Source organism: Cornus florida, unplaced genomic scaffold (assembly GCF_030987335.1).
Source record: "Cornus florida cultivar Cherokee Brave unplaced genomic scaffold, ASM3098733v1 CherokeeBrave_3.0.0_Hap2_Chr05, whole genome shotgun sequence".
Taxonomy (NCBI): domain Eukaryota; kingdom Viridiplantae; phylum Streptophyta; class Magnoliopsida; order Cornales; family Cornaceae; genus Cornus; species Cornus florida.
Window position 1 is genome coordinate 114,845,503 of NW_026775575.1, and position 17,246 is coordinate 114,862,748.

At 35.6% G+C, this 17,246-nt stretch overlaps 1 protein-coding gene and 1 pseudogene across 1 annotated transcript; one reads left to right on the forward strand and one right to left on the reverse strand.

Annotated features, from left to right (window-relative positions):
• The first annotated feature begins 737 nt into the window (after window positions 1-737).
• On the forward strand, window positions 738-6,392 carry LOC132308789 (beta-amyrin synthase-like; annotated as a pseudogene).
• Window positions 6,393-6,861: 469 nt separating this feature from the next.
• On the reverse strand, window positions 6,862-15,746 carry LOC132308792 (aspartate--tRNA ligase 2, cytoplasmic-like). The gene is made up of 10 exons (XM_059807009.1): window positions 15,638-15,746; window positions 12,779-12,884; window positions 12,427-12,545; window positions 10,970-11,260; window positions 10,765-10,875; window positions 10,609-10,662; window positions 9,985-10,064; window positions 9,730-9,845; window positions 7,729-7,843; window positions 6,862-6,940 (listed from the first exon to the last, which is right to left on the reverse strand). Exons 1-10 carry the CDS (start codon window positions 15,734-15,736, stop codon window positions 6,862-6,864), a joined length of 1,170 nt encoding a protein of 389 aa, XP_059662992.1. The 5' UTR covers window positions 15,737-15,746.
• Between the last annotated feature and the right edge of the window lie 1,500 nt (window positions 15,747-17,246).

The following is a 17,246-nucleotide window of genomic DNA, read 5'->3' on the forward strand; positions in this document are numbered from 1 at the left end:
AATTTTTTTAAGAGTATGTTTGATTATATGGAATTGAAGCTTAAACAATGAAATTGATAAAATTTGAAAAAAATATCTAAAAAAAATTGAATCAATTTTTTTTTTTCAAATTTTACTTATTTTAATTTTAAAACTCTAATTTCATATAGAAGAACATACCCTTTTAGGTAATTTTTCTAGCTTCCATCCACTTCCTTCTGGACATCCAAAATTGTATACTCCGTACTAAGTTTAAATTACGAGGTTAAGATAGATAAATAGTTACTGTGTAATGATAGGAATTTAATTGATTTGCAAAAATTTATAGCCTATGTAGGTAGGGTAGAGTGTGGGTTTACTAGGCTGTGCAAACCCGTACAGCTAAAATGTCCCACATCGATAAAAGAAACAAAGTCTTGAGAATTAATATACGGTGAGATTATAACGAAGGTACGTCCCTTAGGGGACATCCGATAAAATTGGCAAGGATGACACGCACAAATCGAGAAATGGTCCAAATTTTTTTCTTACCCATTTTGCCCACGAATTCTGCATCTGCTTTTACCAAAACACCCTCTTAATTAGTCACTTTCCCACATTGCCCCTGACGTCTTTCCACGTGTCTTCTCCTCCCCTTTGAGACTCACCGTAAGCTTACGGTGGAGCTCCCTCTGCAATTCCAAATTTCCCTTCGTCTCCGCGTTCCCCTACCAATTTCAACTTCTTCTCTATACACACACACATATATACACATCAATTATTGTTCTGGTGAGTTCTGATGACAAGAACTCGTGGGGTTTACATATCTGTTATTGATTTGTTTTCATATGCTGTTATTGTTAGCATTTTGGCCGAAGCGTTCGTTCCTTGTAAGTGATAATTTTCAATACAGAACCAGTTTTTGCTTCAATGGTTGTTTTGGCTTCCCTTGTAGTAGTAGTAGCATCACTAGTGGTTTTCATCTGTTTTTTATTTTATTTTATTTTATTTTTTCTCGCTCTTTTTTGTGGGTTACTTCTGACAATAGCAGTTCTTTTTTCCGGATTTGTGTGTGTGCGTGTTTTCTATGGATCTATCTGTGTATGTATGTATTTGTATATTTGTCCCTTAATTGGTTTCTTCAATTCATCACAAATTTAGATGCCAACTACACCAGTATTTGCTTAATTTCTATAATTTTTCTAAAATATTTAGGCTGTCTTCTCTCACAATAGAAGCTAGGCTATCAAACCAAAATTATATTAGTAAAAGATAAGTTATTGTCACTATCATATTTTTCTTCTTGATATAACAGTTTTTTAATTTTTCATGCTCCGTTTGGAATTCCTACATGTTCTAAACCCTTTTTGAGTTGGGATAATTGCTATAAATACACAATCACTTGCAAATCATGTGCATCACGAATTCCATTATGAAACTTTTTAATTTATGCCAAATTTGTTGATGCAGGTTTGCTAGACAAGCTGTGTTCTTTATAAATGCTGGTATAATTGATGCTATCAGATTGAAGATTATCAATCAGGTCAATACCAATGTGAGTGAATGGTACTCAACCACCAACTTACACAGGCATACACACATGTATATATACTTGATATGACCCCAGTTCATTTAGCTTATTTAATTTAGTTAATTATTTGTACAATGTTGAGTTTCTTTGTGGAAAGATTGCTCACACGTGATAAAAAGGCAGATGCCCACCCACCCAAGTGATTAACTTCTCTTCATATTTTCCTTCTGTCTCTTGGCAGTGGTATCAACATTCCAGCCAGTATATATATGTATGCGTGGCTACATGTAGGCCAGCGATGGGCATTGGCCTGCCGAGAATGCAGGCCCCTTATTCTATTCCGCTATGCAGGCCAGCGATGGGCATTGGCCTGCCGAGAATGCAGGCCCCTTATTCTTCCTTCCTCCACTGGTTTGTTATTCCAATCAACATAGTAGACTCACAGTCATCTTTTTCATGCTTAAGCGAGAAATTATTAAATTGTCCTGAATCATAAATCACTTAGTGGTCTAGTTCAATAAAAAATTTCGTTTTAGTTTGAAGAGTATTGACTAGACAGGACCAGCCATATGACCAGATAATCTAATTAATAATTTATGATTAAAACTTATCAGTATTGAGTCATTAGCCGAGCTGCTATAATATTTTCTTCCTTAAAAGGGAGGTGAGAGATTCGAACCCTATAATGTGTGAGTATTTACTTTAAAAGAAAAAACAAATAAACTTTAGTCTGTCTTAATTATTCACTTGACAGGTTCGGGTTTGAACCTCCACAATCACTATAGTCATTATCTCCACCAAAGCACAAATGCAGGTCATGTGTTTGTATATTACAGGGCATCTTAATACAATATTTCCATCAGAACATCGCAAAGAGATTCTTCGGTACATATACAACCACCAAGTACGTGTGATATATATATATATATATATATATATATATATATATATAATCAGATACTTAATTTTCACACACTTGTATTCATCTTATATGGCTAACTAACGGCTTTGGTTCTGCAGAATGAAGATGGAGGTTGGGGACTACACATAGAGGGTCATAGCACCATGTTTAGTACCACACTCAGCTACATTTGCATGAGGTTAATAGGAGAAGGGCCCTATGGTGGTGAAAACTTCGTGGTTGAAAGGGCAAGAAAGTGGATCCTTGATCGCGGTGGTGTAACCAAGATACCCTCCTGGGGAAAGATATGGCTCTGTGTATGATTAGCTTTTGAATCCACATAATGCGTATATATATTATATATATGTTGATCATTCTAAGCATGAACTGCTATATATATTTATTGTATCATTGTATTCCTTTTTAGTGCAGATACTTGGTGTATTTGATTGGTCAGGCAACAATCCGATGCCCCCAGAGTTTTGGTTGCTTCCTTCATGTCTACCAATGCATCCAGGTATTTTTCAGTACGTAGTCTTTGTATAATTTTCAATCTGCTTAGTTTGTCACTCAAAAAATAGTTCTCAAAAACTCAGATAACAAAAATTATTTCATAAAACTATAAAAGACACAAACATTTATTTAATTGAGTTTTCAAAAAATAGTTCTTAAAAAATGTCAAGCAAACAGGTTTTTGATTTTGAATTTTCAGAAAATAAAAAAATTACTCTCAGAAAACTGGCCCGAATAGTCTTCATTTCTTAAAGCTAACATGTTTGTTACACTAAACAGAATATGCACACCCCTGTAGACAACTCTGTAAATGTGGTCTCTGATTCATATTATAAACAAAAATGCTTTAGCTTCTATATCTCATTTTCATATCGTTTCATTATGTTCATGCAGCAAAAATGTGGTGCTACTGCCGGACAGTTTACATGCCGATGTCGTACTTATATGGGAAGAGATATGTTGGACCGATCACAGATCTCATTGTACAATTAAGAGAAGAGCTTCATATTCAACCTTACCATGAAATTAGGTGGAAAAATGTTCGCCATTTATGCGCCAAGGTTCTCTGCATGTTATAAACGATGCACATACACATACATTTTTAAGGATTTCCAGTGGCTAATACAAATTTCGTATTGCAGGAAGATCTGTATTACCCTCATCACCTTATACAGAATCTGCTATGGGATGGTCTTTACATATTCGCAGAGCCATTACTTACGCGGCGGCCACTCAACAAATTGAGGGAGAGTGCACTTGAAAAAACAATGAAACACATTCATTATGAAGATGAAAATAGTAGATATCTTACTATAGGTTGTGTGGAGAAGGTGTTGTGTATGCTTGCTTGTTGGGTGGAAGATCCAAATGGTGACCAATTTAAGTATCGTCTTGCAAGGATCCCAGATTACATGTGGGTAGCGGAAGATGGAATGAAGATGCAGGTCAGAGCTAAGCTAATTTGCCTTTGTTTGTCTGCCAAGAAAATGGAGGAAAATTATGAAGAGGAATCTTAAACTTGAGTCATGATATATTAGTTTTGTTAATTTTTGAGTCTGATCTTATGGCAGAGTTTTGGAAGTCAGCTATGGGACACAGGTTTCGCAGTTCAAGCAATATTGGCTAGTAATCTGATTGAAGAAACAGGGGAAACTCTTAGGAAAGAACATGATTACATAAAGAAGTCACAGGTCTTCACCTCAAGTTTGAAGATATTGGCTACTACTATTATTTGTTTGTTTTTACAGATTTTTATATTATGAAGCGTGTCTATTCTGTCTTCTTAATTTTTCTATTCTTTGATTTTTCAAGGACCAAGACAACCCGTCTGGTGATTTTCGAAGCATGTATAGGCACATTTCTAAAGGATCTTGGACTTTCTCAGATCGAGATCATGGTTGGCAAGTATCAGACTGCACTGCAGAAGCGCTTAAGGTGTTTATTTGTTTTTTACCCCATAAGCAAGTTCAATCTGATGTAATAAATCATTGATGAATTTCAAAGATGATGTCCCTTTTTTTATATAATTGATTTTTATTTTTTTTATTTTCCCCGTTGCAGTGTTGTCTGTTGATGTCTCAACTGTCACCAGAAATTGTGGGTGAAAAATTGGAGCCTCAGAGGTTCTATGATGCAGTGAATATCATCATGTCATTACAGGTAAGAACTGAGTAAATATATCAAGTATTGGTGTATACTCTGTTGTGAAACACTTGCAAAATAATATATAACTCAAATTTGAAAACTCTTGAGTTTACTCCCTATTTTCACTATTTGAAGAGTAAAAATGGAGGTTTACCAGCTTGGGAGCCAGCAGGAGCAGAAGCATGGCTAGAAGTAAGATAATCACACTCTTCGCAGCAAACACATTTTATTTTTCGGAAGTTCAAGCTAACACACACACACACACACACTATATATATATATATATATATATTTTTCCCCCCACAGCAGCTCAAACACTCAACCTCCCCAAAGAGAGAGGAGAGTCCATTGATAGCAAACATATTCTTTAGTACCTTGGGTGTTTAGAGAAGAAATGAAATTTAAGTGAAAATGAATTCATTTTCTTTTCGCAGCTTATTAATCCGACCGAATTTTTTGAGGACATTGTCATTGAACATGAGTATGTAGAATGCACTGGATCGGCACTCCAGGCCTCTAGTGTTGTTTAAGAAATTATACCCTGGACATCGCAAGAAAGAAATTGAAGATTGCATCACGAATGCAGTTCGTTACCTTGAAGATGAGCAAATGCCAGATGGGTCGTGGTCCGTTTTCTCCTTCACATAATTCCAGCATGAACAAAAATACGTTCTTAAGTTGAATCTCCCTCTCTTTCTCTCTATACGCACACGAACCCATAGATATACATATCTCTAAAACAATGTAACTTGTTGTCCAGGTATGGGAAGTGGGATATTTGTTTCATTTATGGGACTTGGTTTGCACCAGGAGGATTGGCAGCCGCAGGTAAGACTTACAGCAACTGTACAAGTGTTCGAAAAGGCTGTGAATTTTTAATAAGTTCACAGCTAGAGAATGGAGGTTGGGGAGAGAGTTATATTTCATGTCCTCAAAAGGTAATGCTTAAAACATGTTCTTCATTGAATCCATATATATATATATATATGTTCTTCAAATGCTTAAATTTCCCTCTATATATATATATAAATGCTTGGTAAAGCAGAAATATGTGGGTCTAGAAGACACCAGAGCTAACTTGGTGCATACTGCATGGGCTATGATGGGGCTAATTCATGGTGGACAGGTACATTTTCAAGTTATAACATCAATTCTTATTTCAAACTTCAAACGAGATTTACTGATCATAATCGTTTTTTGATTGTAAGAAGGCTGACAGAGATCCAACACCTCTAGACCGTGCAGCAAAGTTACTGATCAATTCGCAAATGGAAAATGGAGATGTCCCTCAACAGGTAATTAAATGATTCACTTGGACATATATATATATAGTTGATACTAAAGCATCCTTAATTTATTTTTCAGACAAAAATTTAGAGGTATGTTTGTTTTTTTTTTTTTTTTCTCTTTCTTTTTGTCCATTTTCTTGCCAACCATATGATCGGACAGTTTTGGAGTTAACTGGATAATCATTTCTTTTGGTTACATCAAATTTTATTTTATTAATCAATTTCCAACATTATTGTCTAAACTGATAGAGTAGTATATATTTTCACTACAAGAAATCAGTGAAGTTCTCTTGAGGAACTGTATGTTACATTATGCAGCCTACAGGAACATATTCCCATTGTGGGCTCTTGGAGAATATTGTAAGCGGGTTTCCATTCCTTCTTAGAAGGCGTCGTGGTGGTGGTGGGCCAGTGGGCCACAGTATCACCAACTTTACTTTAGTTAGGGAGATGGTGATGGACCAAAGTAAAACCATGTTTTGGATATATGGTATAATGCATGTATGGTTTAACCCCTATTTTATACTACAATAAATATAATTCCATGAATGGAGTCTACAACAAATATAATTCCACATTAATTCTCTCTCTCTAAATATTTTTTATTACTTGTCAATTTCATCTACTGTATTTATCTTTCTAAAAGCATAACCCAAACCAAACGATTTTGGCTTTTTATATATTTTTTTATTCAATTTCAACATTGTCTACGTTGGTAAATATACTTATTAGTTTTCTTGAAGAAGTCATTGGCTGCCTAACATAACACTAATTCAGGAAATTCTTGCAAACATAGAGTTTCCATCCATGCAATTAGAAAAAATAGAGATGGAAAATAATAAGAAAAAAGATCAATTCTGGAATATATAAATAATATCTCCGTGAATACTTTATTTGTCTTCATATTTCTAATAACATTTAAAAAAAACAAAAAAACAAAAAAAAAAAGACAAAACAAACATGTAGAAGGTCAAGGAGCAAGTCTGCTAGGGTCACGAGGAAAAAGTGATGATTTGCGTATGTTCTTAAAAGTTAAAACCACAAAATAGCATCACCACACGCTCCAACCCCGCTCCAAATCCACCATGTGGAAATGCACCATACCTGCAACAGAGAAAGAGAACAATCAGCATTCACAATTTCACGACCATCAATGAATGGCAGATCAATGCAAAAATTTTCATTATTATTCTCAAGGATACTGGTCACTAAATGAGCATTTCCATTTTGGACAAAACATTTTCATCGTCTCAAAAGATTCACTCGAAAATGCTAATGACCAAGAAACCAAGTAGAAATCAACAGACTCTAGAACCCACGTATTATGCAGGTAATTTGTAATGTTATTTACCCCAAAAAAAAAAAAAAAACCATCGTGACCATAATAGTTCAAGTCCAAGGCCAGTAAGGACTCAGTAACACTTCTTGTGAGATTTACATGTACCACTCTTTGTAGATAGGGTTTACTTGTAAATGTGTCGTATCTAAGGGACTTGTGTTAATAAAGTTTGTCAAACAGATTTTTCAAATTCTAAATTAACTTGAAAATAGGATATAACCAAATTTTGATGATTTATTCCAAATGAACTAAGTAGAAAAATAAAATAAAGAACAATGATTAAACAAGATGGAACAGAGAAAGAGAACAATAAGCATTCACAATTTCACGACCATCAATGAGTGGTAGATCAATGCTAAAATTTTCATTATTATTCTCAAGGATACTTGCCACTAAGAAAATATCTAAACGTACAGAGAAAAAAAAAAAAATGAATGACAATTCAAAAAAACCATGGTGACCATAATAGGACAAGTTCAAGGCCAGTAAGGACTCGGTAACACTTAAGCATATGAAAGAATTGTCACGTGGTAACTAAAAAGCGTTACTATACCTGAAGGAATCTATATATGTTGACATCGTTTTGACATCAATTCCACGAGCCTCCGCACGAGCGGCCAATAATTCAGGTATATGGATACGCTGACTTCCAGAAATTATCTCCTCCCCTAACAAAGGACAAACCAGTCAAAGAAAGGAGGACATGGGGTTGAATCATTTAAAACCTCAAAACAAATTGACAAAATTTGGCCAAAATATAAATAAATAATAACATAACTTCACAAGATATTGAAGGGAAATAAAGAACAAAAATAGGATAGATAATTGAAGGGAAATAAAGAAATTCTAATAAAATATAGGACAGGTGCAAGCTATGTAAGATTGGCCTTGTCATGAGTGTGAGATAATTGAAGGGAAATAAAGAAGCCCTTCTTGTAAAATATAGGACATGTGCAAGCTATGTAAGATTGGCCTTGCTACGAGTGTCAGATGCAAATGAGTACAAATAGTGGATTGAGGGCGGATCAATTTAACTTGAGGCCTAAGACATATATAAAAGTGGCCTTTTAATATATAATTCAAGTTGCAATTTAACATTTCAACTGGAATGTTTGTTTCAATTTGTAAAATTTCCTTTAACACGTTTAATTCTAAAAATAAACCTAAACAATCAAACATCAGAAGACTAGTCATATTTTAAAAAGAGTTTCTAAATTAAGACTATTTCCTCAAACTATCATCATCTAATGATTTTAAATTTTTTGAAATTAAACAAAGAACAAAAAATATTCATATATTTTTTTAAATAGGGTATCTAAGGCTCCAGCTGGGGCCTGTAACTGATACAAATGATTCCAAAAGATTTTTTAGAAAGTTTTTAGGGTCATGCATGAATACTAAACCCACCTGCCATTGTATCCAAATGGTACTACAATGTAACTTAAACATCCAAAACTAGAGTTGGAATTTCTATATTTGCACTTCTTTAACAAAATTCATCCATTACACAAGCACCAAACTAGACCCTCAAAAGCTTTCATATATGGTAAAAAATGAAATTACATCTCTTGTAATTAAAACATTGTAAATCGTAATATCATTACTACCTCACTTTCCTTCTTAGTGCCAAACCATGAGAAGATCTCAACAGCAGTTGAACAATGTTCTATTTCAAAATGCCCATACCAAATTAATCAATTCATCATCATCCTTGATCACATATGAATTGGGTGAGCCACACGAGTTCTCTTTTTCCATTTGTAGCACGTAAACAATTGAACCTCTTTATATTATAGATTGAGAGTACTTCTACTATTTCAGGAGAAACTTATTCTATCAATCAATTCATCGTCATCCTTGCCTTCATTACATAGGAAAATGATTCTTGCACCGAATAGTTGCAGTGAATCACTAGACATACTCCTTTAATTGGTCAATTATGCAACAAATAAGGAAGTGGAGCCCTCCACTTAGTTGTATTTGGTATAAATAACCAATTAAAAATTATTCGGTTTGGCAATTCACTGCGTGTTTGGTGTGAGTATCACTACTCAATCGCATAAGAATGGGGTTGGCCACATGAGTTTTCTTTTTCCATACATACCACATCAATCAATTGAACCTCTCCTTATATTATAGATTGAGAGTACTTCTACAATTCTCAGAGAAACTTATCTCTAATTTATTTCTCACAATCCTTTAACCACCTTCTCAATACAATGAATGTGTAATCTCCCAATTTCCAAAACTAACCACATAATGACAAGTTTCCTGTGTATAAATATTCCAAGTCTCTTTTGGCAAGAAATGGATCATCAACTAAGTTGAGTAAATAGATCACAATAGAACATATGGGTTCTATCATGGCAGCATTGGGCTATCACATTTTGTTATCAATTTTCAGGGCAATATAAGGTTGCATCACAGAAGCTCTTTTAGAAGGAACCAGTGATTTAATTGGCAAAAAGTAAATAAAGGAAAACCAAAATTACACATACAAAACAAAATGTTTTCAACTATATGTAACAGTTACGTGCAATATTTTACTGCTTACCTCGAATAAAGACATCAAATGAATTACTGTAGGCTGTATCATCATAGCAAGGCATGGTATAGAATGGTCGAATAGCCAAAGGATAGTGATGAAGAATATAAAAAACAGTGTCATACCTACATTTAAAAGAAAAAACAACTCATTCCATATCAGTTACCACAATATAAACCTTAAAAGGATAAAATAAAAAGGACAAAAAAAAAAAAAAAAAAAAAAAAAAGGCTTAAAATTGAAGCTTAGCAAAATTCAAATTACTTCTCCAAAACAAGCTGGCCCAGCTTTCTCTCGGACTCTATGCTCAGGTCTCCAAGAGGATCGACTTCGACACCGGCAACCTGCGCAATCAAGACTTGTAACAATAAGAAAATGAATATTTTCAAGAAACAAAATGCTACATTTGCACGTCTTAGAAGAGTCCAAAAACATTAACAATGGCAGCTCTGTCACCGGCCGTGGAAAAGATGAAGTGGCCCATGGAGGAAGTTCACCGGGAAGTTTGGTAATTAGGTCCCAACGGAAACTCAAAAACAGAAGATGTTGCTGAGTCAAATATCTGCTTCATAAATCTCCTTTAGTTTCATTTTACATCTTTGCTCTTCTCCATGGGTATCTTTATTCCACTTCCCTGTTTTGACCTTAAGGCTTCAGCTTTGAATAAGCTTTAGTTATATCAAGGCACACAGTTTGCGCACGAGAGAGAGAGAACAGGTAGGTATTGAATGGTCTGAATATCAAGAGCCACGACATGCTTCCAAGAAACTAAGGGAAAAATAAAGAAAAATAACTGCAACAGCTTCTTTATGTCATGCCCACTTTCATCTTAATAACTTCATATCTCTATTCAGGTAAAATTTATACCAAAAAAAAAAATCTGCATACCTTCAGCATTTGAACCCCTTCTTGAAATGTCAGCCGTAGAGTCTTCCTCAAGTACTTCACATTCAAACACAGTCAATAATAAGTATCAAAACAAGATGAACTGTTACATCCAATATTACTGGTGCTTAGCAATAGCTAAAATCACAATGAATTAACCTTCAAAGGCTCAAATGGAAACTTCTCTCTTATTGTATCAAGCGCTTTCTGGCATTCCTTATTCAAATGGTCGAAAATTGCAACAAATAAGTGGTCCACAATATCCATCACCTGCAAAAATAAGCTCAATATTTTACTAACGCACAGAATTGCATAGCTAATTGCTGGTCCATATGGCAACTGAAAGCCAATCAGCCAAATTTACCTCTGAATAGTGCTCCTTAATCTCCATTTCAACATCAAGACCTGTAAACTCGCAAATATGTCTGGTCGTATCGGATTTCTCTGCCCTGAAAACTGGACCCATCACAAAAACACGCCCAAAACCAGCACAAATTGACATCTGCTTGTGGAGCTGAGGTGACTGCGCCAGACATGCAGGTTGCCCATTGTAGTCCAGTTTGAAAACAGCTGAACCACCTTCACTAGAACCAGCTATCAGCTTTGGTGTATCAATCCAACAAAACTCTTCACGTAGCAAAAACTGACTAAATACCTGGACAACAGTACACCGTAATTAAAGACCTTATTCTTCAGTTTGTCCATAATAGTAGTAGTATGTATACTTTGTAATCTAGTAACATTTAGTTAAAAAAGAAAAAGAAAATGAAAAAGAAGACGACCCCAAAAAGAATAAAAAGAAATTAAAGCAAAATAGCTACTCCACTTAACAGGTGCCCCCAGTTCATAATAAGAATAATCTCAGTATTAATACTAATAGTAATAAATATAATATTATATACTACAGATAGGGTAATCTCATCTAACTTCTACCAAGAATATATAGTACTATAGATATTGCAAAATAAATGTAAATGTATAAAAGAAAGGGAATAAGAAAAGATAAAAGGTTTGTGTCAGGGTTCTATATAAAAGCACTATTTTTATGTCCACTAAAATCATTGGGCATTTAACATAACAACGTAGGTCCATTTGATTAAGAAAACCTCTAGTCTAATTAGAAACCGAAAATAGCATAAAGCATGAAAAAATATCATGTTCCTAAACATTGCTGTCATTCATGGCATCAGTTCTTAGATCAAATATGGTACAGGTAGTTTTGCCATATGGAACACCTCAGACTGCCCTTCCCCATTTCTGATATGTTTCTAAAGTTCTATCTTCTAGCTAAGGCTAACAGCTAGAGACATATCCTTATCTAGGAATATAAAGTGTTTTATTTATTCCCTTCTCTAAAAATCAATAGTCTCCAAGAAACACTATGTTGTGTATTGCAATGAACACAAATGGGCAGATGCAAATAAAATAGGGCTAAAATCTTAAAACTCCCCTCTTGTTTCAAAAAAAACTATTGACTAACTCCTCAACTAATGAAACTATCATATTACCCCTTGATATTTTAAAAAGTCTACAATATCACCCACGGGATTGTATCACGTGATTTGTCAACAGTTGTATCATTTTGCTAACCGAAATAACCTTGTAATTCGTAATGACAAAATTGCCCTTCTCACACTATAGTTTCAATTTAATAAAATATTAATATATTATCAAGGGCATTATTGTCATTTCACAACAATTTAACGGTTCCATTCAGAAGGTGGTTTGATAATTGAGTGGGGTTATATGACGCTTTTGGAAACAAAAGGGGTTTATGATTTTAGCCCAATAAAATATGCAAACCAAAAGATAAGAACCAACACTTTTAACTTGGCTACTGATCTGAAAAGTTTCTTGGTTATCAGGTGTCCGCAGGTCAAGAAACCTGTTGTTTAAACGAGTATCCTGGTTGACACCAACAACCTGTTCTCCAGCCTGCACCAATCAAGATACCAAATTGCCAAAATTAATATAGGCCCTTTACTATGGAAGGTACATTAATTGATTTTATCAAACGACAAAAAAGTATAGATAATTGCTGGAAGCTCATTCTGCGAAATGTGGACACATTATCAGTATCCACCAGCATACAACTGCGTACGGAGTGATAAGCTACTCGAATCTCATTTCAAGCAATATTAGAAGCACCATTAGAATTACAGGTACCTGTAAAGCTTTTTTTTTATTTCAAATTCACTGCGAGAAGCATCCTCGAGGTTAAATGGTAGCGTTGGCAATGCCTTGCTGACGCAATAAAATTTTCTCACTTGAACTTCCACCTGCAGCAGCATAAATAAATTCTTTGAAGCCATAAAAATAATAATAATAATAAGACACAATTTCAAAGTTACTTCCAAACTTCTTATTAACCAAAAATACAAAAAGTTTCCCATATATTATAATAAAAATCTCAAATTTAAAAATAAAATAAAATAAATTCTCAAATTGACTGTATCAACACATCCAAAATTTTCCCAAAAGATCGAGTATGATTTACCCACAAAATTCTTGAATTATAAAATAGTTGGCATGCATCATTCTCAATAAATCTCCTCCAGAGTCCAGAGTATTATTCCCAATTCATACCTTCAGAAGTATGTATCAAATTCAGAACAATTTCCAACCGCATTTCTGCAAGTAATTACCGTATGCCAAACTTTCTGCTTACGATATATATATATATATATATCACCTCTTTCATGGTCCCAATTTTTTTTGGACAAAAAAGGAAAAAACCTTTGCTAATATTTGCCACATCATTTAAGACTGGAACATTTATGTAATTTTAAAAACCTAAACGTATACACAATCAATATCTCCTCCTCGATCTTAACCAAAAACGATGCCCTCCTAGCCTCAACCAAAAACGCCGCCACTGAAGAGAACGATTTCTCCGCCGCCGACGAGCAAAAGTGCCCTCACCTCATCTTCAATCTCTCTCTACAAGACTACGATCCATGAACTCCCCAACCTCTCTTCGCTGCCCAAAACCCTAATATCCAAATCGGACAATCAAGGCACCGAATCGATGTTCGTTGTGTGATTGTAATTTGTATGTCTGTTCGATGACGTGCTGAGCCAACTCCATAGATATGGTGTTGGTTGTGGTGTGGGGTTAAGGATGGTGGTGGTGGTGGTGGTGAGGGTGAGGGTGAGGGTGAGGGTGAGGATGGTGGTGGTGGTGGTGAGGGTGAGGGTGAGGATGGTGGTAGCGGCGGATATTGTTGCGGCGACGGACGGTTGTGATAGTGTTGCGGCGACTGCAGGTTGTGGTCCTGCCGCCGTCGGTGGTTAATCAATCGACAGAAACAATGATGTAGAAGAATGCGGAGACGAAAGAATTTTGAAATTACATAGATTCCCCATAAGTTTGTAAAAAAAAAAAAAAAAAAAAAAGGTAAAATACAATAAACCCCCTTAAACTATTGGGGTTTTGCAAGAAACCCCCCTAAACTATTGTTTGGTTGCATTTTACCCCACCAAGTCAACTTCCAGCGCCAGAAAAAGTGGAAGACCAGTTTACCCTCGTAGAAGACTACGTCTTATAACTTACTTACCATCTACTGTACGTTCACCAAACACAACCCAAGCATCATGGCAGAGGAGATGGATCTAATGGTGGTGGTGGTGTGGCGGCAACTACGGGGTTGAGCTCGGGGAAGGAAACAGAACTGGCATAGCGGTGGGCAACGGGATAGTTTAGATTGGCGGCGGCAGCGAACAGCCTGGCGGTGGCGATGGCAATAAGCAAACGGTGGAGGAATAGCCCAGCGATGGGTGACGGGATCGGCCTTGAAGACTTAGCGGCGAGCAAGGTGGAGAGCTTCGGCGTGGATGAACTTGGACGGTGGAGAGGACGGACGGTAATGAGGACGGGCTCGGCCGTGGAGACTCGGCGGCGAGCTCGGCCGGTGGCCGGTGGAATCGGCGGGTAGTGCAGCAGCTGTGACGGACCTGCGGTGCAAAGAAGAGTCCGATAAGAAACTAGGTTTCTGAGTCTCTGTTAAAATGTGTCTGCCATTGATTTTGTTGTTTTTTTTTATTTTTTTATTTTTATCACAGTCTCGTTCAAGGCGATGGAGAGATTGACGGTGGTAGAGGGTTTGTGGTTGTGGCAGTGTGCTTATGGCAATGGAGAGAGAAAGTCGTGCCAAATGGTGGTGGCGGTGATAGTGGTTGTGGCAGTGGGTTTGTGGTTTCAATTGGGTTTAGCGGTGTGTGGTGAGGTTCGGTATGAATTATTTCCAAGGGTTGTATCGGGTTTGACCGAGCAAGTAATCGGGCGATACGAACATCATCTTCTTCATTTCCGATCTGAGATTGACAGTGGTGGAGGGTTTGTGGCTTCAATTGAGTTTGACGGCTTGTGGTGTGTGGTTCGGAAATTATTTGAGTTTCCAAGCGCGGAATCGGAGCACTCAGTCGAAGCGAACATCATCTTCTTTATCCTCAACCTGATCGACAGTGATGGTGGTTGTGGCAGTGGGTTTGTGGTTTCAATTGGGTTTTATGGTGTGTGTGTGGGGTTCGATATGAATAATCTGAGTTTCCAAGCACTGTATTGGGTTTAACTGAGCACATCGTCGGTCGATGAGAAGACCGAACATGTTGTCGGTGGATGCGAACATTGTCTTCTTCATCCTGACTTGATCTATGGTGTTTCTTTATTTTGTTTTTTTTTTAAAGGCGTTAGGGATTGTTTGGATGGTATTGGACTATTGAGTGGTCAACCAAAGGCTGTACGGTCTTTTATATTCCATAAGGGCTGTATGGTCTTTTAAACAAATATTCCTAATCACGTGCCCGGCAAACCTTAAAAAATGATCGGCCGGCCATCGGAATGGGTAAGTTGCAATCAAACAACTAAATATAGGGGGTTTTTTGCTACTTTAAAAATTCAGGGGTTTTTTGTTTGTTGAGGTATAATTGAGGGGGGTTTATTGCACTTTACTAAAAAAAAAAAACAAGCTTATCGCAAAATGATATTTATATATACACATATGTAAGTAAATACAATATATGACTGTCTCACCTGCTGAGTAGTGCCCTTAATGGGAGTTTTGGGAACCGAGACGATCCCTTCAACATCAACACAAGACTCTTTGCTAAGACTACTCGCAAACTTCACCATTTGGTGGCTGACGAGGTTAGTGGCAGCAGTGGCGGAGCCAGAATTTGGTTCAGAGGGGCATGTTAACACTGATAAAATAATTTTTTTCAAGCAGTTTGAAAATATAAGTGTATAAAAAGTGCATTAAAATAATGAATAAAAAATGAATAAGAATAGCAAAAAAAAAAAAAGGTTATTGCACATAAATTATGCTAGAGTGCCAAAAAAAAAAAAAAAAAAAAAAAAAAATTAAGAAGAAAATGAAACAAAAAGGAAAAAATATGAGAGAATTTTGAAGGAAAAAATAGGTTTTAATTGTAGAAAAAGAATGAAAAAGTTTTTTAAGATGACAAAAAGAAATTTGAAGTATAAAAAGGAAAAAAGAATAAAAAATTAAAGACATTTTTAGAAATAGATAATTTTATGGGGATAATTTATAAATTTTATGAGGGTGTTTTTATAAATATTTACAAATTATACGCATAAAATAAAATTAATTTTAGTGAATTCAGGGGTAGAGAGGCCATTTTATCAATTTTAGGGGGGCATTGTGTCAATTTTTATAAATTTATGTATAAAAAAATAAAAAAATTATAGTGGGGCAACATGGGCAGGGGGGCAGCTGCCCCCCGGGCACATGCTGCCTCCGCCCCTGAGCGCCAGCAGTCAACACACACTACACGGTGAATGTTCTCTCTCACCACTAAGAAGGTCACATTCTTTAAGGGACGGATCGTCTCCGAGTCAACACGCTCTGGTCCTTCAACTCCTCCGTCAGCAACTTGAGCTCGGTCCATCTCCGGCCGATGACTGCCTTCGACTGGAGGTCCTCGAGAGGGACGTCGCCGTAATTGGCGGGAGGGTCTGACGCGTCCAATGAGACAACAGCGGCTCCGAAGGGTTTTGGGGTTCAGGCGACATGATTTTGTTTTGTTAAAAAAAAGTACAAATTGTGTTTCAAACTTTCAATATATTACTTTTTATAATAAATTTACCTTCCTTGTAATATTAATTCAAATAGTAGGGTTGGGTTTCTTATTTTTATTTACTTTCCTTTTAATAGAGTTTCAATAATTGTATTTCAATACGTTATTGTGTTTGAGTCCATTACATTTTATAATAAATAAATAATAAATATACTTTCTTTTTGTAATCCACATTCTTTATGAATAAAATTATTTTTATATTTAATTTTTTAAAACTTTATTTTAAATTTTTAAAATTTTATTTATTTTAATAAATAATATGATTTTTTTTAATAATAGTGCAAAATTATTTATATATTTTTTAATGTTTTATAATTTTTTATTTTGTGCATTGCAAGTGTGTTATATATATATATATATATATATATATATATATATAAATATAATTATGGATCGGCACAATTGTTAAAAAACTGGCACTGTAACCATATTTAACCTATTCCAATGAATATGCTACATGTAAATCGTTTTCTAATATAATAGAAGTAGGCTTGTAACCAACAGGTTAGTGGTCTAGCGGTATCAAGCCCCTACTTTTCAAAGAG

Bases quoted from the DNA above. Each gene is read 5' to 3' on its own strand.
- LOC132308792 (XM_059807009.1), bottom strand. From the start codon at position 15,736: ATGGTGAAGTTTGCGAGTAGTCTTAGCAAAGAGTCTTGTGTTGATGTT. The intron at 10,065-10,608 runs GTATGCAGATTT...TTGATTGCGCAG, and splicing joins AAGGGGTTCAAATGCTGAAG to GTTGCCGGTGTCGAAGTCGA. The intron at 7,844-9,729 runs GTAAGCAGTAAA...GTCCTTTGTTAG, and splicing joins ATTTGATGTCTTTATTCGAG to GGGAGGAGATAATTTCTGGA.